Source organism: Hyla sarda, chromosome 10 (assembly GCF_029499605.1).
Source record: "Hyla sarda isolate aHylSar1 chromosome 10, aHylSar1.hap1, whole genome shotgun sequence".
NCBI classification, from domain to species: Eukaryota; Metazoa; Chordata; class Amphibia; order Anura; family Hylidae; genus Hyla; species Hyla sarda.
In genome coordinates this window covers 24,348,106-24,375,322 of record NC_079198.1, presented here as the reverse complement: position 1 = coordinate 24,375,322, position 27,217 = coordinate 24,348,106, and the positions used below count along the sequence as shown (strand labels likewise).

General features: G+C 45.9%; 1 protein-coding gene across 7 annotated transcripts in view; it reads left to right on the top strand.

The window, feature by feature from the left end:
- The first annotated feature begins 11,371 nt into the window (after nt 1-11,371).
- LOC130294104 (galactoside alpha-(1,2)-fucosyltransferase 2-like) overlaps nt 11,372-27,217 on the top strand; it is a 37,240-nt gene continuing 21,394 nt past the window's right edge. The window contains exons 1-2 of one of the 7 annotated variants that reach the window (XR_008848384.1): nt 11,372-11,859; nt 13,134-13,209. Coding sequence is in view for 4 of the 7 variants with exons in the window: in XM_056543554.1 (XP_056399529.1) it covers nt 24,444-24,528 (85 nt within the window). In the remaining 3 variants the exon portion in view is untranslated. Of the gene's footprint in view, nt 12,265-13,133; nt 13,210-24,000; nt 24,078-24,416; nt 24,529-27,217 lie in introns of those variants that run through there. The other 6 variants (XR_008848383.1, XM_056543556.1, XM_056543558.1 and 3 more) reach the window with 6 other exon arrangements.

Here is a 27,217-nt window from a genome sequence, read left to right as displayed (position 1 = left end):
ATCCCCTATCCAAAGGATAGCAGATAAGATGCCTGATCGTGGGGGTCCCGCCGCTGGGGACCCCCGAGATCTTGCATGCCGCACCCCGTTAAAATCAGTCCCCAGAGCGTGTTAGCTCCGGGTCTGATCACTGTCGATTACGGCGCCCGGGAGCGTTGAGACGTCACGCCCCCTCCCATAGACTTGCATTGAGGGGCGGGGCGTGACGTCATACGGGGACGGAGTCGTGATGTCACGCTCTTTCGCTCGTGTGGTTGGGATCTGAAGCCTCCAGCGTTGCTGGTAGCCGTTGAGGTGGGTGCTGCAGCCGAGATCCTTTGGATAGGAGATAAGATGTCTAGGGGCGGAGTACCCCTTTAAAGCAACCAGATACCAGCCTGTTTTGTTTTTTTTTGGAAATGTTCTCAAGTTTGTGACTTTCTGCTGGGAAGAAAAACCTGACTGCCTTCAGCCTTTTGCAAATAAAAGTTGATTAGCAAGGTATCCGAGTGCTGGAATGTGTCGTTCGGCCGTCACGCCCCCTCCCATAGACTTGCATTGAGGGGCGGGGTGTGACGTCACACGGGGATGGAGTCGTGATGTCACGCTCTTTCGCTCGCGTGGTCGGGATCCGAAGCCTCCAGCGTTGCCGGTAGCCGTTGAGGTGGGTGCTGCAGCCGAGATCCCGGGGGTCCCCAACAGCGGGACCCCCGGGATCTGACATCTTATCCCCTATCCTTTAGATAGGGGATAAGATGTCTAGGGGCGGAGTACCCATTTAAAGCAACCAGATACCAGCCTTTTTTTTTTGCAAATGTTCTCAAGTTTGCGACTTTCTGCCGGGAAGAAAAACCTGACTGCCTTCAGCCTTTTGCAAATAAAAGTTGATTAGCAAGGTGTCTGAGTGCCGGAATGTGTCGCTCTGTGTCGGGGAAGTTATTCCTGTAAGGTGTTGTCTTCTCTAGCTCCGTGTCCATGTTTTGCCTAGGGGAGGGGGGGGGGGGGGGGTTGTTGCCCAACACCCCTATGAGTTTTCCAGTGTCTATACACCTTACCCTCTAAGTCAGGTTAACTTTGTGTATGATGAGTTCACAACCTGATACTTACCTGGAAATGTGACAGGTGATAATGGTGCAGATGATTCACCTGTACGGTCTCAATGTCATAGGACGAGCAATCTGGTCAACAGGTAAGCTAATACGTCTCCTGTGATCAGTCTATATGCTTTTACAATTTATATATTAATGTACAGAAGTGTTATAGGGTTGAATTTTTAGTCAAATGTCTTTAGGGATGTAACAAGAATCCAGAAGTTTAGGATCATTAGACCTTGTATTGTAGCAGAGCTGAGCTGGGATTTTATACAATAATTGCATTCTATTACGTTAATCCTTTTCTTATCCTCGGTCATGGGGCAATTGGCATCAGTCTCATGTTTTTTTTTTGTTTTTTTTTGCCTTCCTCTGGATCAACACAGTACGGACACAGTTAGGGTTGCTACCTGGCCGGCACAGCCGGGATTTTGGCGACCCTGCATGTATTTTTATATTAAAAATACCGCCAATGCAATGGGCGGTATTTATGCAACCAATCCTCCAACTATATACTACACCAGTGTTTCCCAACCGAAGCACCTCCAGCTGTTGTAAAACTACAACTCCCAGCATGCCCGGACAGCCGTTGGCTGTCCGGGCATGCTGGGAGTTGTAGTTTTGCAACAGCTGGAGGCACCCCTGGTTGGTAAACACTGACCTATACTATATACTAGTATATAGTTAAACATGCTGGGAGTTGTAGTTGTAGATTTCATTTGGGGCAGCTGCTGAGCCACAGGCTGTATCAGGGCATGCTAGGAGTTGTAGTTTTGCAACAGCTGGAGGCACCCCTGGTTGGTAAACACTGACCTATACTATATACTAGTATATAGTTAAACATGCTGGGAGTTGTAGTTGTAGATTTCATTTGGGGCAGCTGCTGAGCCACAGGCTGTATCAGGGCATGCTAGGAGTTATGCAACAGCTGGAGGCACCCCTGGTTGGTAAACACCGACCTATACTATATACTAGTATATAGTTAAACATGCTGGGAGTTGTAGTTGTAATTTTCATTTGGGGCAGCTGCTGAGCCCCAGTCTGTATCAGGGCATGCTAGGAGTTGTAGTTTTGCAACAGCTGGAGGCACCCCTGGTTGGTAAACACCGACCTATACTATATACTAGTATATAGTTAAACATGCTGGGAGTTGTAGTTGTAGTTTTCATTTGGGGCAGCTGCTGAGCCACAGTCTGTATCAGGGCATGCTAGGAGTTGTAGTTTTGCAACAGCTGGAGGCACCCCTGGATGGTAAACACCGACCTATACTATATACTAGTATATAGTTAAACATGCTGGGAGTTGTAGTTGTAGATTTCATTTGGGGCAGCTGCTGAGCCACAGGCTGTATCAGGGCATGCTAGGAGTTGTAGTTTTGCAACAGCTGGAGGCACCCCTGGTTGGTAAACACCGACCTATACTATATACTAGTATATAGTTAAACATGCTGGGAGTTGTAGTTGTAGATTTCATTTGGGGCAGCTGCTGAGCCACAGGCTGTATCAGGGCATGCTAGGAGTTATGCAACAGCTGGAGGCACCCCTGGTTGGTAAACACTGACCTATACTATATACCAGTGTTTCCCAACCCAGTCCTCAAGGCACACCAACAGTCCAGGATTTTAATTTTTCCCTCTTCTATTCCAATGGAGTAACTGAAAAAACCCGGAATGTTGGTGTGCCTTGAGGACTGGGTTGGGAAACATTGCTATATACTACTATATAGTCCAACATGCTGGGAGTTGTAGTTGTCATTGTCATTTGGGGCAGCTGCTGAGCCACAGGTTGTATCAAGGCATGCTGGGAGTTGTATTTAGTAACTAACTGCAACACCCAAATTTAATAAAAAAAACAATTAAAAAGTCACATAAAAACAAAAACTACAGATGGGGGTGCAAAAAAATTAGCCTTATACATCCCAGTATAAGGAGAAATAAAAAAGTGATAGGGGTCAGAATTGGACAAAATTTCCCCCACATATGTGTATCCTGTGATGTCACGCATATATAATTAATTATGCAAATTTGCATGGACGGTATTTTTATTTTTTTGCAAGAAAGGTGGCAACTAGAGATGAGCGAACTTACAGTAAATTCGATTCGTCACAAACTTCTCGGCTCCGCAGTTGATGAGTTTTCCTGCATAAATTAGTTCAGCTTTCCGGTGCTCCGGTGGGCTGGAAAAGTGGTTACAGTCCTAGGAGACTCTTTCCTAGGAATGTATCCACCTTTTCCAGCCCACCGGAGCACCTGAAGGCTGAACTAATTTACGCAGGAAAAGTCATCAACTGCCGAGCCGAGAAGTTCGTGACGAATCGAATTTACTGTAAGTTCGCTCATCTCTAGTGGCAACCCTAGGCACAGTAGAGCTTTAGGTTGAATTTGATAGTCTTGTCTTTGTTCAACCTTACAAACTATGTAACCATATAGACAGACATTTATCAACCGATTTACCCGAGTTTTTTTTTTGCATAAAATTGTCTAAAAAAAATTCGCAATGGCGCCACCATGTTATTTTCGTGCGACAATCTCCCACGAGAGCGAGAAAAGCATATTTTTTTGTAAATCGGCGTACATAAACATTTTTACAATTTTGACTTGCCATAGTCAAAAAATGTATCAATCGCGATGTTAGCAAAAAGGTCGCTAAGGCTTTAAAAGCCTACTAAATATACTCCAGCCGAACCTTGGCTTAACTAACAGAAACTGACTATTTTGTTTTCGCTTCGGTGAGAAAAAACTCCTGCTTTTTCTTACCTGCGAAAAATGTATTAACGCCGTGCAGCAATATAGTAAATTTGTCGCACGTAAGCAGAATGGAAGTGAAAAAAAAAACAAAAACTAAAAAATAGCATACCTACCGTATTTTTCGTCCTATAGGACGCACCGGCGTATAAGACGCACCCAATTTTTAGGGGCAAAATCTAAAAAAATAAAGATTTTGAACCCAATAGTGGTCTTCAACCTGCGGACCTCAAGATGTTGCAAAACTACAACTCCCAGCATGCCCGGACAGCCGTTGGCTGTCCGGGCATGCTGGGAGTTGTAGTTTTGCAACATCTGGAGGTCCGCAGATTGAAGACCACTGCATAGGAGGTAATACTCATGTGTCCCCGCCGCTCCGGACCTGTCACCGCTGCCCTGGATGTCGCTCCATCGCTGTCGCCGTGTCCCCGTTGCTCCGGAACGTCTCTGCTGCCGGCCGGGTATCTTCGCTCTCCGTCGCCGCCATCACGTCGTTACGCACGCCGACGCACGTACGCGACGACGTGATGACGAGGAAGGAGAGTGCCGGCCATACAGGGGATCCCTGAATGGAGAAGACACCGAGGAGGCAGGTAAGGTCCCTCCCGGTGTCCTGTAAGCACTAACCCGGCTATTCAGTCGGGCTGTTCGGGACCGCCGCGGTGAAATCGCGGCGGTCCCGGACAGCCCGACTGAACAGCCGGGTTAGTGTCACTTTCCCTTCAGACGCGGCGGTCAGCTTTGATCGCCGCGTCTGAAGGGTTAATACAGGGCATCACCGCGATCAGTGATGTCCTGTATTAGCCGTGGGTCCCAGCCGTTGATGGCCCCAGGGACCGCCGTGATAGGGGTGTATTCGCCGTATAAGACGCACCGACTTTTCCCCCCCAGTTTTGGGGAAGAAAAAGTGCGTCTTATACGGCGAAAAATACGGTAAGCAATCTTTCATAAATGCCCCTCATAGTACTTACACACTAGCTGTTTTTAAAAGAATCAGAAAGATATAGAACAAAAGTACAAATATAAAATGGTTGTGGCCCCTAAACACAGGCAGCCATTACCGTATGTAAGCTATGTACAACAAACAGCTGAAGGGAAATGGTATAAGTAGGTTCCCGAATAGTCAAACGCGCAAGATACCTCACATATTAACCAAACAGTAAAAAAGGTAGTTACATAAATATAAAATCGTTGTTATAAAGTCAAGTGAAAAAAAAAAAAAAAAAAAGGTAAAAATGGTCATGGAAAGAGAGATAAAATATAAATTACAAACAATCGAGAGAATCATGATGAGCTACAATGTGCTGTGACAAATGTAACTGGAGGCAGACCCATATATCACAAATATACACACAGAGGGGGACATTTATCAGAACCTGTGTAGAGGAACCATAGCAACCAATCAGATCGCTTCTTTCATTATTAAAAAGGCCTCTGAAAACCGAAAGAAGCGATCTGATTGGTTGCTATGGGCAACTGCTCCACTCTTCCTCTACACAGGTCTTGATAACTTCCCCCTAAAACCCTTAGGTCAGGAGGAATACCCATGAATACATTTGTTTGATAAAGCGTTGTCAAGGGAAATCTCAAGAGCTCTGCCATTCTCTTACCATTTTTTTTTTTTACCTTTGTCTTTTCGCTTGTGTATTTGTGTAATTTTGTATTTATATCGTCTTTCTTACCATGACCATTGATTAAAGAGATTTTACGCCTACGGAAGTACGTTGTCTGGTTTGTGTTTTTTTGTTTGCTCTTTTGTTAAAGGGGTACTTCTGTGGAAAACTTTTTTTTTCTTTTTTTTTTTAAATCAACTGGTGCCAGAAAGTTAAACAGATTTGTAAATTACTTCTATTAAAAAAAATCTTAATCCTTCCAGTATTTATTAGCTGCTGAATACTACAGAGGAAATGGTTATCTTTTTGGAACACAGAGCTCTCTGCTGACATCATGACCACAGTGCTCTCTGCTGACATCCCTGTCCATTTTAAGGACTGTCCAGAGTAGGAGAAAATCCCCATAGAAAACATATGCTGCTCTGGACAGTTCCTAAAATGGACAGAGATGTCAGTAGAGAGCACTGTGGTCATGATGTCAGCAGAGAGCTCTGTGTTCCAAAAAGAAAACCATTTCCTCTGTAGTATTCAGCAGCTAATAAGTACTGGAAGGATTAAGATTTTTTAATAGAAGTAATTTACAAATCTGTTTAACTTTCTGGCACCAGTTGATTAAAAAAAAAAAAAAGTTTTCCACGGGAGTACCCCTTTAACCCCTTAAGGACATAGGGCGTATCCATATGCCCCCGTTTCCAAGTCCTTAAGGACCGAGGGCGTATGGATATGCCCTGAGCATTTCCGGACCCCACCGCTAGCCGGAGGGGAGCCGGATGCCTGCTGAAATCGTTCAGCAGGCATCCCGGCATATCGCCCAGGGGGGTCATTATGACCCCCCATGTCGGCAATTGCCGCAGATCGCTGGACAATTCAGTCCAGCGATCTGCGGCGGATTCCGGGTCAATCGGGTCTCCGGTGACCCGGAATTACTGGCTGTTCGGGGCCGTCTCTGACGGCCCCGAACAGCCAGAGCCTGCAGGGGTGAGGTGGCACTGGTGCCACCTCACGATCGCCCTGATTCGTCGGCCGGATTACCGGCCGACCAATCAGGGCGCCTGCTGCGGGTGTCACTCCCGCAACCCGCTCCGCCCCTCTTCCGGAGGACGTGAGCGGGTGCGGGACGTGCACCCCGGGTGCTGGGGACCCCGATCCCCGGCGTCCCTGTTGGGATCGGGGCCCCAGGAGCGACGGCAGCGGCGGCGAGGGACAGTCCTGTGTGGATCGTTGGAGGTGAGTGACAGCCTCCTGCTGTTGCTTAGCAACAGCTCCCAGCATGCAACAAGGGCATGCTGGGAGCTGTAGTTATGCAACAGCAGGAGGCAGACCACCACAACTCCCAGCATGCCCTTATGGGCATGCTGGGACTTGTAGTTTTGAAACAGCTGGAGGCACATTCTTTCTATGGAAAAGTGTACCTTCAGCTGTTGTGTAACTACAACTCCCAGCTTGCACAATCAGCTAAAGTGCATGCTGGGAGTTGTAGTGGTGCATCTGGTGGTTGCATAACTACAACTCCCAGCATGCCCGTTGGCTGTCGGTGACTGCTGAGAGTTGTAGTTTTGCAACAGCTGAAGGCACACTGAGTTAAGTAGTAAACCAGTGTGTCTCCAGCTGTTGCATAACTACAATCCCCAGCATCCCCAGCCAATGTAGTATGCCTCCGGCTGTTGCATAACTACAAGACCCAGCATGCCCTTCCGCTGTCCGTACATGCTGGGGGTTGTAGCTTTTGCAACAGCTGAAGGCACACTGGTTGCAAAACACTGAGTTTGTTACCAAACTCGGTGTTTCACAACCTGTGTGTCTCCAGCTGTTGCAAAACTTCAACTCCCAGCATGCATTGATAGACCGTACATGCTGGGAGTTGTAGTTTTGCAACAGCTGGATGTCCCCCCCCCCCCCCCAATGTGAACATACAGGGTACACTCACATGGGCGGAGGATTACAGTAAGTATCCGGCTGCAAGTTTGAGCTGCAGCAAATTTTCTGCCGCTGCTCAAACTGCCAGCGAGAAACTATTGTGAACCCCCCCCCGCCCGTGCGACTGTACCCTAAAAACACTACACTACACTACCACAAAATAAAATAAAAAGTAAAAAACACTACATATACACATACCCCTACACAGCCCCCCTCCCCATCCCAATAAAAATGAAAAACGTCTGGTACGCCACTGTTTCCAGAACGGAGCCTCCAGCTGTTGCAAAACAACTACTCCCAGTATTGCCAGATAGCCACTGACTGTCCAGGCATGCTGGGAGTTTTACAACAGCTGGAGGCACCCTGTTTGGAAATCACTGGCGTAGAATACCCCTATGCAAGTCCCTAATTTAGGCCTCAAATGCGCATGGCGCTCTCACTTTGGAGCCCTGTCGTATTTCAAGGCAACAGTTTAGGGACACATATGGGGTATCGCCGTACTCGGGAGAAATTGGGCTTCAAATTTTGGCGGATATTTTCTGCTATTACCCTTTTTAAAAATGTAAAAATTTTTGGGAAAACAAGCATTTTAGGTAAAAAAAAATTTTTTTTTTTACATGTACAAAAGTCATGAAACACCTGTGTTACGTTCCCCGAGGGGTCTAGTTTCCAAAATGGTATGCCATGTGTTTTTTTTTTTTTTTGCTGTCCTGGCACCATAGGGGCTTCCTAAATGCGGCATGCCCCCATAGCAAAATTTGCTTTCAAAAAGCCAAATGTGACTCCTTCTCTTCTGAGACCTGTAGTGCGCCAGCAGAGCACTTTTCACCCCCATATGGGGTGTTTTCTGAATCGGGAGATATTGGGCTTCAAATTTTGGGGGGTACTTTCTGCTATCACCCTTTTTAAAAATGTAAAATTTTTGGGAAACCAAGCATTTTAGGTAAAAAAATAATAATTTTTTTTACATATGCAAAAGTCGTGAAACACCTGTGGGGTATTAAGGTTCACTTTACCCCTTGTTACGTTCCCTGAGGGGTCTAGTTTCCAAAATGGTATGCCATGTGTGTTTTTTTGCTGTCCTGGCACCATAGGGGCTTCCTAAAGGTGACATGCCCCCCAAAAACCATTTGTCGCTCCTTCCCTTCTGAGCCCTCTACTGCGCCCGCCGAACAATTAACATAGACATATGAGGTATGTGCTTACTCGAGAGAAAATGGGTTTCAAATACAAGTAAAAATTTTCTCCTTTTTACCCCTTGCAAAAATTCAAAAATTGGGTCTACAAGAACATGCGAGTGTAAAAAATGAAAATTTTGAATTTTCTCCTTCACTTTTCTGCTATTACTGTGAAACACCTAAAGGGTTAATACACTTACTGAATGTCATTTTGAATACTTTGGGGGGTGTAGTTTTTATAATGGGGTCTTTTATGGGGTATTTCTAATATGAAGACCCTTCAAATCCACTTCAAACCTGAACTGGTCCATGAAAAATAGCGAGTTTGAAAATTTTGTGAAAAATTTCAAAATTGCTGCTGAACTTTGAAGCCCTCTGGTGTCTTCCAAAAGTAAAAACTCATAAATTTTATGATGCAAACATAAACTATACATATTGTATATGTGAACCCAAAAAAAAATTATTTTGAATATCCATTTTCCTTACAAGCAGAGAGCTTCAAAGTTAGAAAAATGCTAAATTTTCATTTTTTTCATCAAATTTGGGGATTTTTCACCAAGAAAGGATGCAAGTTACCACAAAATTTTACCACTAAGTTAAAGTAGAATATGTCACGAAAAAACAATCTCGGAATCAGAATGATAACTAAAAGCATTCCAGAGTTATTAATGTTTAAAGTGACAGTGGTCAGAATTGCAAAAAACGCTCCGGTCCTTAAGGTGAAAAAGGGCTCGGTCCTTAAGGGGTTAAACAGCTAAAAGGGTGGTCTGGTTTAGAACTCATTTTGAAATACTCTATAAGGGAGGAGTTATTAGACTGGGGGGTGCCCCTTTTTGGACCCTCATCTTTTAGAGAAAGCATATGGTGGTTGCTAAGAGTCATCTTATGTGTTACACTTACAGCCATTTGATTTCAGTAAGAAGTGTTATGCTTAAAGGGGTATTCCAGCTTTATACATCTTATCCTCTATCCTAAGATATAGGATCACAAGGGTCCCACCGCTCTGGAACCCCTGTGATCTCGGTACAGCCCCCAGCATTCTGTGCCCGACGCTGCCTCCGAGACTACGATGTGGCCACACCCCTAGTGACATCATGTCACACCCCCTCCATTCATGTCTATGGGAAGGGGCGTGACTGCCGTCATGTCCCTGTTACGGAGGCAGTGCCCGGCACAGAATGCCGGGGGTGCACCGAGATCACGGGGGTCCCCAGCGGCGGGACCCCTGTGATCATACATCATAGGGGATAAGATGTATAAAGCCGGAATACCCCTTTAATGGTTTGGCTGCAATTCAGTTGAACACTTGCTGTCCTGTCCTCCCCATATTGGTTGGTATGCTGGTATGCTGTTGGTATTATTGGTATGCTTTAAAATCTTACTGTGTATAATGAAAAAACAAATTGTGATTTTAAAATTGTCAGAGATCCTTATATGACCGTTACCAATTTTAGGCTATATGCCTTATGGGTGGTGAGATAGTGGCTTATGCTTTTACAGTGTCAGTAATGAGGGTTAATTTTTCACCCACTCTCCAATTCTACTATTTTGTGCTTGGGTGATTTCAAACAGGGGTTCCCATATTCCTCCTTATATAACACCCCGCACTTGTAGAATACTTTGGCAACTGATAGCTAATATGCATACAGCACTGTAGGGGACTCTCACACCCTCCTAAATGGCTCAGTAGGGGGTCTCACACTCCCTTTTATGTAAATAGTGCTATATATCTTGTGAGGGATGCTCCTCTAATGCACTATAGGGGGTCTCTCACGCCCTCCTATATGATTACTATCCTGCTTGTGCTTCGAAATCTACTCGCACTAGAGAAGGTCTCTCACACCCTCTCATATCGTTATAGTGCCATATGTATTATAGGGAGTGCTGTACAGATCTTCACTGCTGGAAGCTTTTCCCTATCGGTGCCAAATTCCTAAGCGCACTATGACCACTCTCATTATTATTTTTGTATTCTTATATTTTTTCATCTCCCTGGATGGTCACATCCAGGATCTCTGTTTAGAATTTCAATTACCCACCTCCCCGACGTTTCGCCAGCGGACTGGCTTTGTCAAGGGTAATGAGTCTAATGGCGATCTTCACGTGCGCGCTGCTTTTTATAATGTTGTGATGTGGCGTTCCTGAGTGTTCCGGTGGTGTTCCTTAGTCTATGGCTGATTTTGCTGGGGGTTCCGGGGGCAGGATGCTTTGTAACCAGTTTATTGTTGTTGACAAAGAGGGGTTGTCGAAAACAGGTAGCCCCTTTTCAAATACAAAGTCACCTCTGTCACACAGAGGGGCAGCTTGAGCAATTTGGATCTTGGTATGAGCTTTGTAATAACACCCCATTAACCTTTAATTGGGGCTTTCCCCATAAAACTATATATCAATCTGCTTAGCTCATGGAAAGCTCTGCTTATTCTAAGCTAAATAGTCAAGTAGGCAGTCCAGTTAAGTGATAGACAGCTATCTGTGTAAAAGTATACTTATAGATTGAGCTGCAAATCACTGAGTAGGACCTCCCACCTGACTATTTAGCTCAGGATGATCAAAGATTTACATGAATAAATGACAATAAATAAGTTATACTGGAACTTAATGCCAGAGCATGTTATGTCCATGAAATGCAATGCAGGATGCAGGTATTCACCTTCATTTGTAAAAGAGGAAAAGAGGAGCGAATGAAACTTTTATTAGGGAAGGGGCTTATTCACATGTTTTACAACATTTTTATCCATTTTTTTTTCAAACTCTGGACGGTAAATAACTTTTGCAATTAATAGATGAAAAGCTTGTCTCTTCCTTAAAGGGGTACTATTCGAAATAACAGGAAGTTAAAGGGAATCTGTCATCTCTGTCCCGCCACTATCCAGGTTCTTTGGTACATGCAAATGAACTGCTCGGTGCACAGGGGCCTTCACAAGTTCCCTGATCATGGTGATGTCTGGCCTTCATCTTCCTGGTAACGCCTCCTCCCCTGTGCTGAGCCTCTGCAGACTGGAGATTTGGTGTGTGGGATACATTTTTTCTTTATAGGAAAATGGATTTTGTAAAAAGAAGCAGATCACATGTTCTCTGCGTGCCTCCAAGCCCACTAATGCACAGGGAATCCCTGTGATGTCATTTCTGACCTTATGTGGTTACCTAGCAACTGCCGGAATGCTGAAGGTGTGACGATGGATTTTTAGAAAAAAGATCAGGCTGACAATTTGACAGCCCAATTGTGCTGATGGCGCTGCAGGCAAGAGTGTGCAGAGCTGTTAAATTCAACAATTCAACTTAACTCGATGGGCTTTTGGAACCCTTTTGGTTAGATTTGTGACTCTAAGGCTTATATGGTAGGCTGTGGTAAGGTAACATTAAGTTTGTGAAACCAGAAATAGAGTTGTGTTATGTATACAATGTAGGATGAGGGTTGAAGTTTCACGTGGCTGGAGTGTGCAACCCTGGGTCACTATCAGAAGCGAACTGACTGGCTGGTCCAAGGGCCCGCCCAGGTAAAGGGCCCGCCACTGCCACTGCTATTGGGGTTCCGAGACACTTGTCCCAGATCCCAAGGCAGGCTCACAAACATACAGCTGAGCAGAATCTGCAGTGTGAGCAGAGTCTGCAGCCCACAGAGATGTTACCTCTGCCCCTGCCACGCAGTGCAGACACCGATGATGTCACTCATTGGCGCCTGCACTGCGGAGACTGAAGAACATGGCTGGCAGAAGACCTGAGAAGATTGCTGCATGGGACAGGTGAGTGTGTCTTTTTTTATTTTTATTTAATTTTAACCTGGCACAAAGGGAATGGGAAGGGGAGGAGAGGGAGGGAGGGCGCTCCCACATACCTGGCTGTCCCCACATACCTGGCTGCTGAACCTGGCCCACATACCTGGCTGCCTAACCTAGCCCACATACCTGACTTCCCCCACAAACTTGGCTGCCCCTCCTATCTACCTGGCTGCCTAACCTGGCCCACATACCTGGCTGCCTAATACTTACCTAGATACCTGGCTTCCCCCACAAACTTGGCTGCCCCCCCATCTACCTGGCAGCCTAACCTGGCCCACGTACCTGGCTGCCTAACTACTTACCTACATACCTGGCTACCTAACTACCTTCATACCTGCCCTACATACCTGGCTGCCTAACCACCTATGTAAATACCAGGCTACCTAACTACATACTTGGCTGCATAACTACCTACCTACATATCTGGCCATGAAACTATCTAACCACCTACATACTTGGCTACCTAACTATATACCTGGCTACCTAACTACCTACCTATGTACTTGGCTACCTACTTACATAACTGGCAACAAAACTACCTACTTACATACCTGGCTAGCTAACTACCTACCTAGCTACCTGATACCTACATAACCGGATACCTAGATACCTAAATACATACCTACCTGGCTACCTAACTACCTAGCTAACTATCTATTTTCATGCCTGGCTACCTACATATCTGACTACCTTATTACATAGTTAGCTACTTGCCCTTTTCTGTGCAGGACAACAAGGAGGGCATTATTATAGCTCGGGGCCTATAGATAGGGAGAGTGTGTAGAGGAGAGGTGGCACTGGAAAAATTAATATATAAAATGTTTGTCCTGCAGATGTTTTGCTAGAAGAAGGCAACATAGCAGTCTGAAAAGAAAAGAAAAAGAGAATGCCACCGATCAGAAAAGAATTGTGAGTCCCTAGATGTAACTGTAATCACTTATATTGTATACAGATCCTGTATACAGCTGGTATCTAACACTATATGGACACTGTATGGGGGAATATTGGTCTAAGTATAGTGGTTTTATTCTGTACAGAATGGTGGTATTATCAAGTTATTGTGTGGTTGTATAAATTTACATATTTCCTCTTTGTATACTGATATTATTAGTCATGGAAAATGATCTAACCTACATGTGTGTGTGTATATATATATATATATATATATATATATATGTATGTATATATATATATATATATATATATATATATATATATATATATATATATATATATTGGTGTGTAGGGGTGGGGCATGAAGAGTGATTTAAGTGGGGTAGGGTCATGACAGGGGGGTGGCCAGGGGCTGAGTCTCGAAGGGGGCCCTTTCTTTATTTGGTCCGGGGGCCCTGAGTGTTGTTAGTCCGCCCCTGGTCACTAAAAAGGATTCCTACCACCACTGTTTCAATGAAGCTGTAATCCCTACACAAGGCCCCGGGAAATAAAACCTCTAAAGCCAGGGTTTATAACATTACAGCAGAAAGTCGTATCTTGTCAAAAGTCATCTGTCCTTAAGCTATTTGTCTGATGTAAGCAGGGTTGTAAACATTGTTCTTGTAACCGAAGTTCTACTTTACTTTAGTAAACTCCATCTATTCCAGTGCTCTCCCTGCACCTGGACTTTAGGCACAGTATGCCCATGAGTGTATATCTGTAACACACAGACACAAAAAAATACATTTGCAATGTAATACACAGAGATATAGGGGGAGACTTATCAAAACCTGTGCAGAGGAAAAGTTGTCCAGTTGCCCATAGCAACCAATCAGTTCTCTGCTTTCAATTTTAACAAGGCCTATGGAAAATGAAAGAAGTGATCTTTTTCCTTTGCACAGGTTTTGATAAACATCCCCCATAGACCTCAGCATTTTAGACAAAGGGGGAGATTTATCAAAATCTGTCCAGAGGAAAAGTTGACCAGTTGCCCATAGCAACCAATCAGATCGTTTCTTTTCAGAGGCCTTTTTAAAAATGAAAGAAGCAAGCTGATTGGTTGCTATGGGCAACTCAGCAACTTTTCCTCTACACAGGTTTTGATCTCCCCCAAAGACTTTTGACTGTCCAGAAACCTTGTTAGGAATACAACAGCATGTACCATATGCAGTATTGTGTATTAACATCACTTGACCAGTAGAAGGCACTGTACACTAAGGTTGTCAGTTGTGTATATCTGTAAAACTTGTTGGTTTTTTCTCTCTTTTCTCTCTCTCTCTCCTTATACCAAGATGACTGCAGTTACAGTTAGCTAAAGTGTTTTTCTATGTTTGCAAGTTATCCACACAAGCAAACCAAGTTGTGCCTCATTACAAGCTGCTAGTGTCTTCTCTAATACATAACAAACAGGTTATGGGCCCAGCTCCAGACACTAGTGTGGTGTCAGCGGGGTGCAATGCAGGGTAGATGTTATAACCCAAGGGGCAGATGTTATTAACCCCATCTTGTCGTGACGCCAGGGCGTGGTTTAGCTGATCCTGGGCTAGGCACGGGGGCAATGAAGACGCTGACGCCAGGTTACGGACAAACTGTAGCTTTACTGAGGTTAGATAGATGACCGTACTATGCAGTACAGCCAGAATCCCAAGGAGGTGACCAGTGACACAGGGGGAACCTCGCAGGCTTGCTGTGACTTGCAGTATGTAGAGACACTTGTGACTGACAAGATGATGACCTTAGCTTACTTGAGCTGACTGGTGGCTGCAGGCTTTAGGCTTGAGGCCTCCAATGCTCTTGACATACGCACTGAGACGACTGCACTGGACCTCAGGAACAAGAGAGGAAAGAGCGAGATTGCAGCCTCTCCCCTGGTTTTATAGGGGGGCTGGGCAAGGAGCCCATAGGTCACTGGGGGGGGGGTCACCTGGTCACTAGTGCCTCCTGGGTAACAATCACATGGTATAACTTTATTCACATGGTACAAACTATTAAAGGTACAATACACTTTATAAGGAATAACATACAGTATTTACACTGGGGGTAACACTGCAGGGGGCCCTGAGGACATAGAGGGACTCTGCCTGACAGGGCAGGAGAAGGGTACGGGGAAACACCATCCCATACTGGGCCACCACAAACTCCCCCACTTTAATGAAGTCGTCCTCAATGCCCAGTCCTGGAGAGCAGAGGACCGGAATGACCACATGGGCCACAGACAGTTCCTGGGGCATTATAAACAATGTCCATATCCAGGTCTGATGTAGATGAAGACAAAGAGTCCATGTATTGTCAAATGTTCATACACGCTCTGAACTAGATGAAGACTTGTTAACTTTATGACTGTTTAGGAACATGACCCTAAGGCAGGGGTGTCAAACACCCGTCCCGCGGGCCCTCGTCATGTGGCCCGCCGCCAGCCTTCACCTTTAATAAAAATAAAAAAAATTAAAAAAAGAGAGCCGCCTCTTCAGTGCATGCGTGGCGATCCTTCCTTCTGTCCTCCTGGTCCTCCGCTTCTATGGTTGTACGTCAGTGACGTCCCATGCGTACAACCATAGAGACGCGGGAGGAACAGGAGGACGCACACAGGCCCTGATAAGTGACTGGCGGCGCGTTATCTTCTTCAGCATTCCGGTCACTGCTCAACCGGTCCTGGCACCTACTGCTATGGCCCATAGACCATAGCAGTAGATGTGACCCCGGGCCGGAGGAGCGGGGACCGGATCACAGTGGGGGCAGCACACAGACATACAGCGTTGGGGAACATGCTGCCTAGATAATGTGGGGGGAACTATACTCCCAACCTAATGTGGGGGAACATGCTGCCAACTAATGTGGGGGAACATGCTGCCTACCTAATGTGGGGGGAACTATACTGCCTACCTAATGTGAGGGGAACTATACTGCCTACCTAATGTGGGGGAACTATACTGCCAACCTAATGTGGGGGGAACTATACTGCCAACCTAATGTGGGGGGAACTATACTGCCAACTAATGTGGGGGGAACTATACTGCCAACTAATGTGGGGGGAACTATACTGCCAACTAATGTGGGGAAACATGCTGCCTACCTAATGTGGGGGGAACTATACTGCCAACCAATGTGGGGGAATATGCTGCCTACCTAATGTGGGGGGAACTATACTGCCAAACTAATGTGGGGGGAACTATACTGCCAACCTAATGTGGGGGGAACTATACTGCCACCCTAATGTGGGGGAACATGCTGCTTACCTAATGTGGGGGAACATGCTGCCTACCTAATGTGGGGGGAACTACAAGGTACTGTACATTGCGGTAGGAGGGGTAGTCTTATATGGCGAGCATATCCCAAACTCTACATTTTAACTGTAAAAGTTGGGGGTCGTCTTATACACCCAGTCGTCTTATACGCTGGCATATATACGGTATGTGGGGGGGGAGGGGTCCTACAGATACAACCGGCCCTTTGAGGGTGACCAAACTGCTGATGCGGCCCCCAATGAATTTGAGTTTGACACCACTGCCCTAAGGCATTACACAAAACAAAGGGATTGGGCTGCCGGAGGCTTTTTACCCAATGCCTTGGCTACTGGGGTACCTCGGTGGACACACTTCTCCCCAGAACTCTACGTATATCACCAGACAACGTTAGACATTTGTTACCTTATTTTGGTACGTGCACAGTGGGTTAGCAGGAATACCTTCTGGCCAGTAAAGTATCCTGGGCACGTGGACATAAGAAAAAGTATTGGAAATTTTTATCATAGACATTTGCATTGGACTTTACGTGTTACTTTAATCTTTATATCTGGCTGGGGTCTGGCCTTGAGTGGACCGTCGGGACCTACGTAGCACAACTTCTTGAGAATCAGGAACGCCTACTTCTTCGAGAGCTCTCGATACAACTTGAGTTGGAGCAGGTTCTCTTTCATCGAATTCTAAAATAGGTAGCTGTTCTGGACTGGCAGGTCTTGGACTTGTTGGCAGAAACATTGGTGAGACAGGTGGTCTGGAGACTGGAGTATAGACAGGACGGGGGCTGGTGTGGTGACGAAGGTTGGTTGCACCGGTCCCAGGGTTGGTGCGATACAGAAGATTGCAAGTTGGCTGGGAGAGAACATTGGAACATCCATGGATGGATGGATCCCCTCTCCTGGCACGTACTCCCTCGTAGGTCTGACTACTGGTGGTGAAGGTACAGGGAGCACAGGTAGGTCTTCTTTGTGACAAAGCTTGATTCTGTTACGATGGACAACTTGTGGCTCGTACTCAAGTTTTTGTACCTCGTACACGTCAGAGTCTGGATAGGGTATGGCCGTCACTGTGTATGGTTCTGTCTCCCAGATAGAGTCCATTTTATGAGTTCTCGGTAACTTCCGCAGCCAGAGTTTGTCACCCAGCTGGAGGGGTTTCGCAGAGGCATGACGGTTATAATGTTGATGTTGTCTTTGTTGAGCCTTGCCCATCTTTTTGCCAACAATCTCTTTTGCTTCTTGGATCCTTCTTTGGTGGTCAGAGACCCACTCTATGGAGGCTTGCGGGGAGTTATTGAATGGAGCCTGAAGCCCAAACGTCCGGTCTTCGGCAGCTGCCCAAGTCGCACCATCATCAGGTAGAAAGAGGTGTACCCTGTAGAACAATCGGGCCACTCTTCCTGCTTGGATACAGACGCTGCTTGCAACATGTGGATAAAGACTTGCATGATGCACTCACAGAGCCCGTTCCCTTGAGGGTGGTAAGCTGTAGTCCGAAGTTTCTTACAGGCATGGAACTGACACAGGTCCTGGAAGAGTTGTGCCTCGAAGGCCGCTCCACGGTCCGTTAGGACAGACTCCGGACACCCAAGGGTTTGCACCTAATTGAAGTAGAACATCTGGGCCGCTGTCTTGGCTGTGAGGTCCTTAACGGGTACCACGACAACCCATTTGGAGTAGTGAGCCACCATGGTGAGAGCATAAGTGTTCCCAGACCGGGTAGGAGACAACTTGACATGGTCTAGCGCGACCAACTGATTAGGCCTTTCACTCTGAATGGAATAGAGGGGTGCTCTTGTGTCCTTGCGCACATTCTTGGTGACGTTGTAGACTGCACACTCACTGCACCATTTCTCAATGTTGCTCCGCATTCCAATCCAGTAGAATCTTCGCCTGATGGTTGCCTCGGTCTTGTGGACTCAAAAGTGTCCCGACTGATCATGATATGCGTTGAGGACCATCGCCGCATCTCTTCAGGGGACCAGAATCTGATGAAGTCGATCACCAGAGACCGGTTCCAAAGAATTTTGGTACAAAAGTCCCTTGTGCATGAACAGTCGCTTCCTCTGTCACCACAGACATTTCAACTCGTAGTCACACTGGGCCCGGCATAGACGGGTTGGTACCTTTCTCGTCAGAAGGTAGTCCAACAGATCCCCCATGACTCGACTTTTGTCTTGTAGAGTCTTCCAGGTGTATAGGTCTTCTTGGACCTTCTCGGACCTGGGTTCGCCGTCCTCAAGGGTGGTCACAACATTCTGATTCACGAACTTCTGGTAAAATGGGGGCATCTCCACGTCTTCCTACTCTTCTTCAACAGGTGGTTCTTCACCGGTGGTCATCCGAGACAGTACATCAGCGACATTTGACTTGCCACTCCTGTACTTGATGGTGAAATTGTAATTGGCCAATCTTGAGGCCCAACGCTGCTCGATGACACCCAACTTGGCAGTATTCATATGGGCCAACGGGTTATTATCCGTGTAGACAGTGAATGGCATGGCAGCCAAGTAGTCTTTAAACTTTTCAGTCACGGCCCATACGAGTTCAAGAAGTTCCAGCTTGAAGGAACTGTAGTTTGCATATTTTTTTCTGCTCCTCGCAGGTTACGACTGGCATAGGCTATCACACGCTCTTGCCCTTTTTGCACTTGGGACAGGACAGCTCTGAGACCTTCGAAACTGGCATCTGTATATAGCTGGAACGGCTGACTGTAGTCTGGATATGCCAGGATGGGTGGTTCTGTCAGCAGACGGCCCATTCAGCAGGTAATGTTCCACTGTAGTTCTCCTTCGCCGTACCCCACAGGAGAGCTGTGAGGGGTTCTGCAACCTGGGTGAAGTGGGGAATGAAGCGGCGGTAGTAGCCGGCAAATCCAAGGAAGCTTCCGACATCTTTCACCGTGCGCGGGGTAGGCCAGTTATTGACAACCTCCACCTTTTCAGGATTGGCCTGGACTCCCTCGGCGCTGACAACATGACCTAGGTAGTGTATCTGAGGCTTACGCAAATGACACTTTGACAGCTTGATCTTCAACCCATGTTTGATCAGGACTTGGAAAACATCTGACAGATGACTGAGGTGCTCATGGTAGGACTTGGAATACACAATGACATCGTCCAGGTACAATAGGACACTTTGAAAATTCAGATGGCCCAGGCACCGTTCCATCAGACGCTGGAAGGTAGCAGGGGCATTACTTAGCCCAAACAGCCTTTATTTTTAACTCGAACAGTCACAAAGGCAGTCTTCTCTTGGTCCTCCATGGCCATAGTCCCTTGCCAATATCCACTGGTTAAGTCCAGGGTGGAGATGTAAGCAACCGACCTGAGGGCTGTGAGTGACTCTTCGATTCTGGGTAGAGGATAAGCGTCCTTAGGTGTGACATTGTTCAACTTTCTGTAGTCAACACAAAAGTGGATAGTTCAATTTTTTTTCTTGACAGAACAAGGGGCACCAGCATCTTCTTGACAGTCTGGGTCATGCCTTGCGTGACCGGACGGTGTCTTTCTTTAATAGGTGGACTGTTGCCGGTGAGGATTCTGTGTTGGATCATAGATGTATGTTCAAAGTCTGTGGGATGTTTACTAAAAGCCTCTTGGTACCTTTTGGCAATGTTGACAACTTCCTTTACTTGATCCCTCGGGGTAGTATCATCTCCTACTTGGAGTTGCGCTCACCAGGGCTCAGGAGTACTTGCACCGGATCCTTTAGCCACTTGGGCCCCATGCTGTGGGGCCACCTTGTGTTCTGTTAGAGTGTCCCTTGACTCTATGAGATACAGCTGGGCGACTGGGGTGTATTTAGGTAACACAGTAGCAGCATCAGACAGATTGACTAACCGGACGGGGACTCTCCCTTTGGTAACTGTGACAAGCAAGGCTTCTTGCAGCTCAGACAAGGGGATGATCTTCCAGTTGCATAAGCTCTAGCAGGGCTTAGAAACAGAACAAGAAGTAGAACTTACAATCAATAAGACAGTAGAACTTACTGAACAACAAGAAATCAGAAGATCCTCTCGGATGACAATAGGGATATCACCCCACAGGTTATCATACGCTGCTAAAACACTCCAAACCCAGAAGCCAACATCCTGGGAAGACATAGAAACGTTGCTGAGAAGTGGAGAAAAGCAGCTGAAGAAGAAATAAAATCACTTACAGAAAATAAAGCTTGGTTACTAACAGAACTTCCTCCTGGCTGCAAAACTATTGGATGCAAATGGACTTTTAAAGTGAAATATGATGCAGAAGGAAACATCTATAGATACAAAGCAAGATTAGTTGCTAAGGGATACTTACATAAATTTGGAGAAGCTAATGATGAAACATTTGCTCCACTTGTGAAACATACCACTATAAGAACCCTCCTTAGTGTTGCTGCCGGAAATGGAATGCAAGTGAAGCATCTAGATGTCAAAACTGCTTATCTATATGGAGATATTAAGGACGATCTATACATGGAACAGCCACCAGGATTTGAGAAGGAAAAGAACCTTGTATGTAAACTGCAAAAGAGCATCTATGGACTCAAGCAAGCGGCGAGAATGTAGAATGAAAAGGTGAACAAAATACTCACAAAAGAGGGATTCTCAAGAAGTAAAGCAGATCTATGGCTGTTCTCAAAGAATCAAGACAACAAATGAACATACATCCTAATTTACGTTGATGACATCTTGACGTGTTTTGAACAAGAAGGGGATCATGACCAAATAGTTCACAAACTGAAACAATATTTTGAAATTAAAGAGTTGGGGAACATTACTCACTACCTAGGAATTTAAATAGAGCGGGAAGAGGATGGAAGCTATCTGCTTAACCAAAGTCAGAAAATTACAGAAATGTTAGAACAGCTTCACATGCAAGACGCAAAGGAAGCGAGAAAGAGAGAAGTGCTCAGGCCGCTGTACAGAACACTGGTGAGGCCTCACTTGGAGTATTGTGCACAGTACTGGAGGCCATATCTCCAAAAGGATATAGATACTCTAGAGAGAGTTCAGAGAAGAGCTACTAAACTAGTCAATTTCAGTTTTCAAATTGCAGTGGTAACAGATTTGTAAGTACGAGTGTCGCACAAAAAGTCACAAACCCTTCCATAACATCACAAATCTGTGCCAGCCCTGACTGGCTTACAAAAGGAGAGGAGCAGGATAGGAGAAGAAAAAAGGACCTCTGTGCCAGCGCTGCTCGGAACGTCAGAAATCAATGAAGATGCCGATTGCATAGTCCAACGATATATTTTAATCAGACACATACATTTGGGGGTGAAACAAGGACAAGACGCGTTTCAGGAGTGAGCCCTCCCTTTTTCAATTGTGGATGCATACATCAACAATTGAAAAAGGGAGGGCTCACTCCCGAAACGCGTCTTGTCCTTGTTTCACCCCCAAATGTATGTGTCTGATTAAAATATCGTTGGACTATACAATCGGCATCTTCATTGATTTCTGACGTTCCGAGCAGCGCTGGCACAGAGGTCCTTTTTTCTTCTCTTATCCTGCTTTATGTACTTGCCGACTCCCAGGAGGATCCCGTCCACGACCTGCAGGCTGCAGCTCCGGACCATCCACCAGTACCCCACCACGGAGGGGACATATGCATGAACCAAAGGTTCACGTAAGGTGAGCACATTATCTGCTGTGTTTCATATAATACGTGACCCATCGGAATTACACGAGGCGCTCTCCTCCATTTTTCTTGTTATTTCCAAAAGGAGAGGAGGAGTTATACAAAATGGAGAGGAGGAGTTATACAAAATGGTGTTCTCAAGCGATTTATCAACATCGCAATATTTATCAACCATCCTGTGATAGTATGATAAATGTCACGTGTAAGCAAAACTAAAGTAAAATTTTATTACTTCAAAACTCACTTTCTAAAGATACACAATGATAAAGGTCCCCATCTATGTTTAAATGGGTACTCCACTGCCCCAGCTTTCAGAACATTTTGTTCTGAACGCTGAGTGCAGGCTGTGGGGGTCGTGATGTCATGGCCACGCCCCTCATCCACGCCCCCCATCACCCCCCCCCCTCAATACAAGTCTATGGAAGGGAGCATGGCGGCTGCCGTCATGCTCCATCCCATAGACTTGCATTGAGGGGTTGGGGGGTGACATGACGTCAAGCTGGGGCAATGGAGTACCCTTTAAGCGATTGAGCAAATAGCATGTGTCTCTCCAAGCCCCTTTAGCACTCCCAGGGCCAGGCCTGGCCTGCTTTCTCCCCCAACAAAGAACCTGCGGAACATCTCCCACAACCACGCATGCATATGTACCCTTCAGGTTAGTACAGTACTCAGTATTTTCCCCTAGAACACCCTATAACTAAGGCTTTGCCTGAATCTGCAAGACTCCTGCCCTCATAAGGTGCAATTCCATGTGAGACTCTATTCTAGACAACCCTTATGTATTCCTACATAGTAGGCCAGAAAAAAAAAAGTGCCAGACACAATCTGATGCTCAAAAAAATCTTTCATGTCACATATTTCACACCCGCCAAAAATAAATAAATAAATATAGATAATCAAACAGTGATGCATTTATAACAGGGAAATTGGCTATTGCCAATATCAGTCTAGACTGTCCGCAATAGTGTTCTGGCGCCATGGGGGGTTTGTAAACACACGTGGCCTTCACAAAAGGCCAATGGCGCTCCTTCTCTTCTGAGCATTGTAGTTCGCCTGCAGAGCACGTTACATCCACATATGGGGTAGGTTCTTACTCAGAAGAAATGGGGTTACACATTTTTTTTTCCCATCCAACTTTAACTACAAAACTACAACTCTCAGCATGTACTGATTGCTGAAGGGCATGCTGGGAGATGTAGTTATGCAACAGCTGGAGGTACGCAACTACAGCTCCCAGCATGGTGAGACAGCTGTTTGCTGTTCATGCATGCTGGGAGTTGCAGTTGATCTCCAAACTGTAGCCCTCCAGCTGTTGCAAAACAGCCTCTGCTCTCTTGCTTCCTGCTGAGGTCCAGTCAAGTCATGTGTCCAGAGTCATAGGAGGCCTCAAGTCCAGTCTGCAGCAACAAGCTAAAAACCTGCAAGTCACAGTCACAGTGTTGTCAGTCATCAGTCACAAGTCAAGTGAGTCACAGTCATCATTTGTCAAGTCAATGTGGCCTGCATTAAATTGACCTCATCTACTACAAGTCTCAGCAAGCCCTTAAGGTCTCTGAGTCACTGGTCACCTCCGTGGGCCTGGCTGAATTGTATAACCTCAATAAAGCTACCGTTATCCGTAACTTGGAGTCATTATTGCCCCTGTGCCTAGCCCAGGATCCAGCGGTATACCTTCACGTGGTATTGAGGATAAACCACACCCTGGCATCACGAATACAAGGGGTTAGTGCCATCTGCCCCTATGGTAATTCCATCTGCCCTTTGCATCACACCCCATACAACATACAGTACTGTATATAAACCCCAGAGGGTGCAGTGCTGTACAGGACATGCATGTTCAACGCTCGCTTCCCGGCAGCACATGTACAATGACTTCCTGTGAATTACACCACAGCTATTTATTACACAAACGCATTTGACACCTACTTATCTTATACTGACATAAATGTTGGACGTGAAGCGAAAGCGGCCCGATCCAGGTGAGGGAATAAATATACGTTGTTATCAGGACCACATGCTCTGTTATACAGGACATTATTCATGTGCATAGGGCAGTTTTATTTTTTTTTACTTACTGCATAGGGGAGCTCTGGGACCTCCCTAAAAAAAAGTTTTACTATGCATCCTGGTTTATGCATGATATCTAAAATTGAATCCCTTTTGTGGTGTAAGCATGGATCAAGTCCTGCAGGAACACATGGGAACTGAATTCCTGCACTTTTTCCACATTAGGAACACCGTTCCCATTAGAAGGAGTCTTTCAGGACTAGCCCTTGAGTGGAAATCTTGGATGAGTTCCCCCACTTTTGTTCCCAGAACTCACTACCTCTGCTACCTCTATAGCTATGCCCCTGCCCCTGGGTATAAGGAAATACTTCTGGCAGTGTCACTTTTTCTTCCCCTCTTTGAAAGGTCCCTCCTCATATGTTGGTAAGTGTGTGCTATCACCCCTTTGTGTATTAGTGGTGGTTGTGCTGTCCCACACGGGTTATTGTCAGCTTTAATGTCATTTTAATTTCCTCTGTGCACGGTGCAGCAGAACACCATTGAAAACACACATTTTAGCTCAGGTCTCCTTAGATATTAAATTAGGTGGTCTGCAGACGCCATTGTAGTTGTACTCGAGATAGAGGCTTTCATACTGAATACTAACTGAGGGACCTGTATGTTTAAAGGGTATGAAACCCCGTTATTTGTCAAATCCCTTTAAAATGTATAATTTTATTGTAACACCGTCAAATATATATATATTAGACTGCGTTACAATAAAAATATATTTTAGACGGTGTTACAAATACAATACAAATATAATACAAATATAAATTTTAAAAGGGGTTCACAAATAAGGGGGTTTCATACCCTTTGATCCTTCGGGTATAATGGGGTGTAGTATTGTTCTGGAGTTCTACCCCAGATCTTATCCTTTGGCCTCATGCTTCCTCCATTCATGTCCATGGGAGGGGGTGTGACGACTGTGGTCAAGGGACAACAGCCGTCACACCCCCTGCCATAAACATAAATGGAGGGGGAGTGACGGCACAACCACGGCTGTCAGAAACCGACGTTCTAAACATAAATGTTCAGAACGCCAGGGTGTATGCTAGATAGGGGATAAGATGTCTGAACGCGGGGGTCCCGCCGCTGGGATCCTCCACAATCTCTGAGGCACACCAGTCATCCAGTGTATGGAGCGAACTTTGTCCCGTGCTTGATGACTAGTGATACGGCATCGGAGACACTCGTGATGTCACGGCCACACCCCCTCATGAAATCATGCCCTCCCTCTCATTGCAAGTCTATACTTGACTTGCATTGAGGGGGCATGGCGTGACGCCACGAAGGGGCATGTCTGTGACATCATGAGCCTCCGGCACCGAAGCCAGCATTCTAAATGAACGCCAGGTGCTGTGGAAAGATCGCAGGAGTCCCAGTGGTGGGACCCCTGCGATCAGACATCTTATCCCCTATCCTTTGGATAGGGGATAAGATGTCTGGGGCGGAGAATCTCTTTAAAGGTGTATTCTGGGCGTATTCCTTATAGGAGATAAGATGTCTGATCATGGGGGGCCTGCTGCTGGGACCCCCACAATCTCCCTGCAGCACCTGCATTCCATGCGGCGCTGCGTCTCCAGTTTCGGAAACCTCCGGGACTGGGGACGTGACATCACCCCATGCCCCCCTCCATTCATGTCTATGGGAGGGTGCGATCATCCTTCATCCCTGGGATTCAGAGCGGCTTTCTCCTGCACTCGCATCTCTGCTCTGTACTCCGGCCCGGCCACTCACTCATTCGTATTTCCCGCTGAGAGTGGGGTTTGGCTGCCACCATCCGGCCAATGAGCGATGTGAATTTCTTTTCACATCACTGGCCGGCCCGCAGACCAGAGCAGAGGTGCGAGTGCTGTATAGAGCCGCTCCGCATCTCTATAATAGATAGAACGATGTCTATTAGTACAGGAACTACTTCTCTCATCATAGAACACAAAAAAAGAAAAGTGAAAAACACACACACACTAAATTTTTATTTTTGTTGGCTAAATTTTTTGTGGCCTGCCCGCCCACATAAATTGATCCCTATTTAAAAATGTATAAAAACTTCATTATAAAAAATATGACTTTCATTAAATAAATTTTTTCCATCAAGACTGCATCCTTTTTTTTTTTTTTTTTTGGTACCCAACACATTTTGAAAAAACCTCAAAGGGGCCAAAAATACAATTTCCACTCAAAGGCAAAAAAACAAGTAGAAACTTACCCTAAAGTATTCATGTAACCAATGCAACACCCGTAGGCTAAATACGGTATACTCCACGACATTGTGATGCACTCATATATGTCAAATGTCGGAAAGAGACACATTTTTCTAACTATCCTAAAGCTATAAATAATAGAGAAATATTTGGTTTCTTTGTTCAGTGAACATGTTGTTCATGGTGATGATAGATAAATTAAAATGAAGCAATAGATATTTCTATTACAACCACTGGGACCCCCGCGAACTGCTGCACGGGACCCTTGGAATGTTTATTTCCAGCTCTCCCATATAGATACATGGTTGGCCGTCATTTCGTGCAGGGGTCGACACTCTGTTTCTGGGGAGAACTTGGGTCCTGTGTAGGAGATCGTGAGGGGTCCCAGCTGTCAGACCCCTGTGATCTAAAATGCATCTAACCTTTGAATAGGGGCGGGGCCGGCTCTGCCTATAGGCAAAATAGGCAGCCACCCAGAGTGCACTCTTGATGGGGGCACTGCTCTGTCCACAGCAATAAAATTAGCTAGCATCCGAAGCACATGCCCATCTTGTTACAGTGTGTCACCCTAGTAGTAATAGATCAACACAAAAGTCGGATGGGCACTGCAAACACCTATGAACTGAGATAAATAATACCTAGGTGTAGTAAAAAGCCTTGGGGTGCTAGCCGATGTGTTAAGGAACAGCACCGTTACAGCACAGACGAGAAACCGTGCTGTAGTTCCTTAACGCTTCGGCCGCAGAGCCGCTAGCTGCTCCCCCTCCCTGCTCACCTGGGTGTATTTTTGGGATTTTCTATGGACATTGCTACTACGCTGAATAAAGTCCGAATTTCTTTCAAAGTCAATTGGTGAGTGCAGACATTTT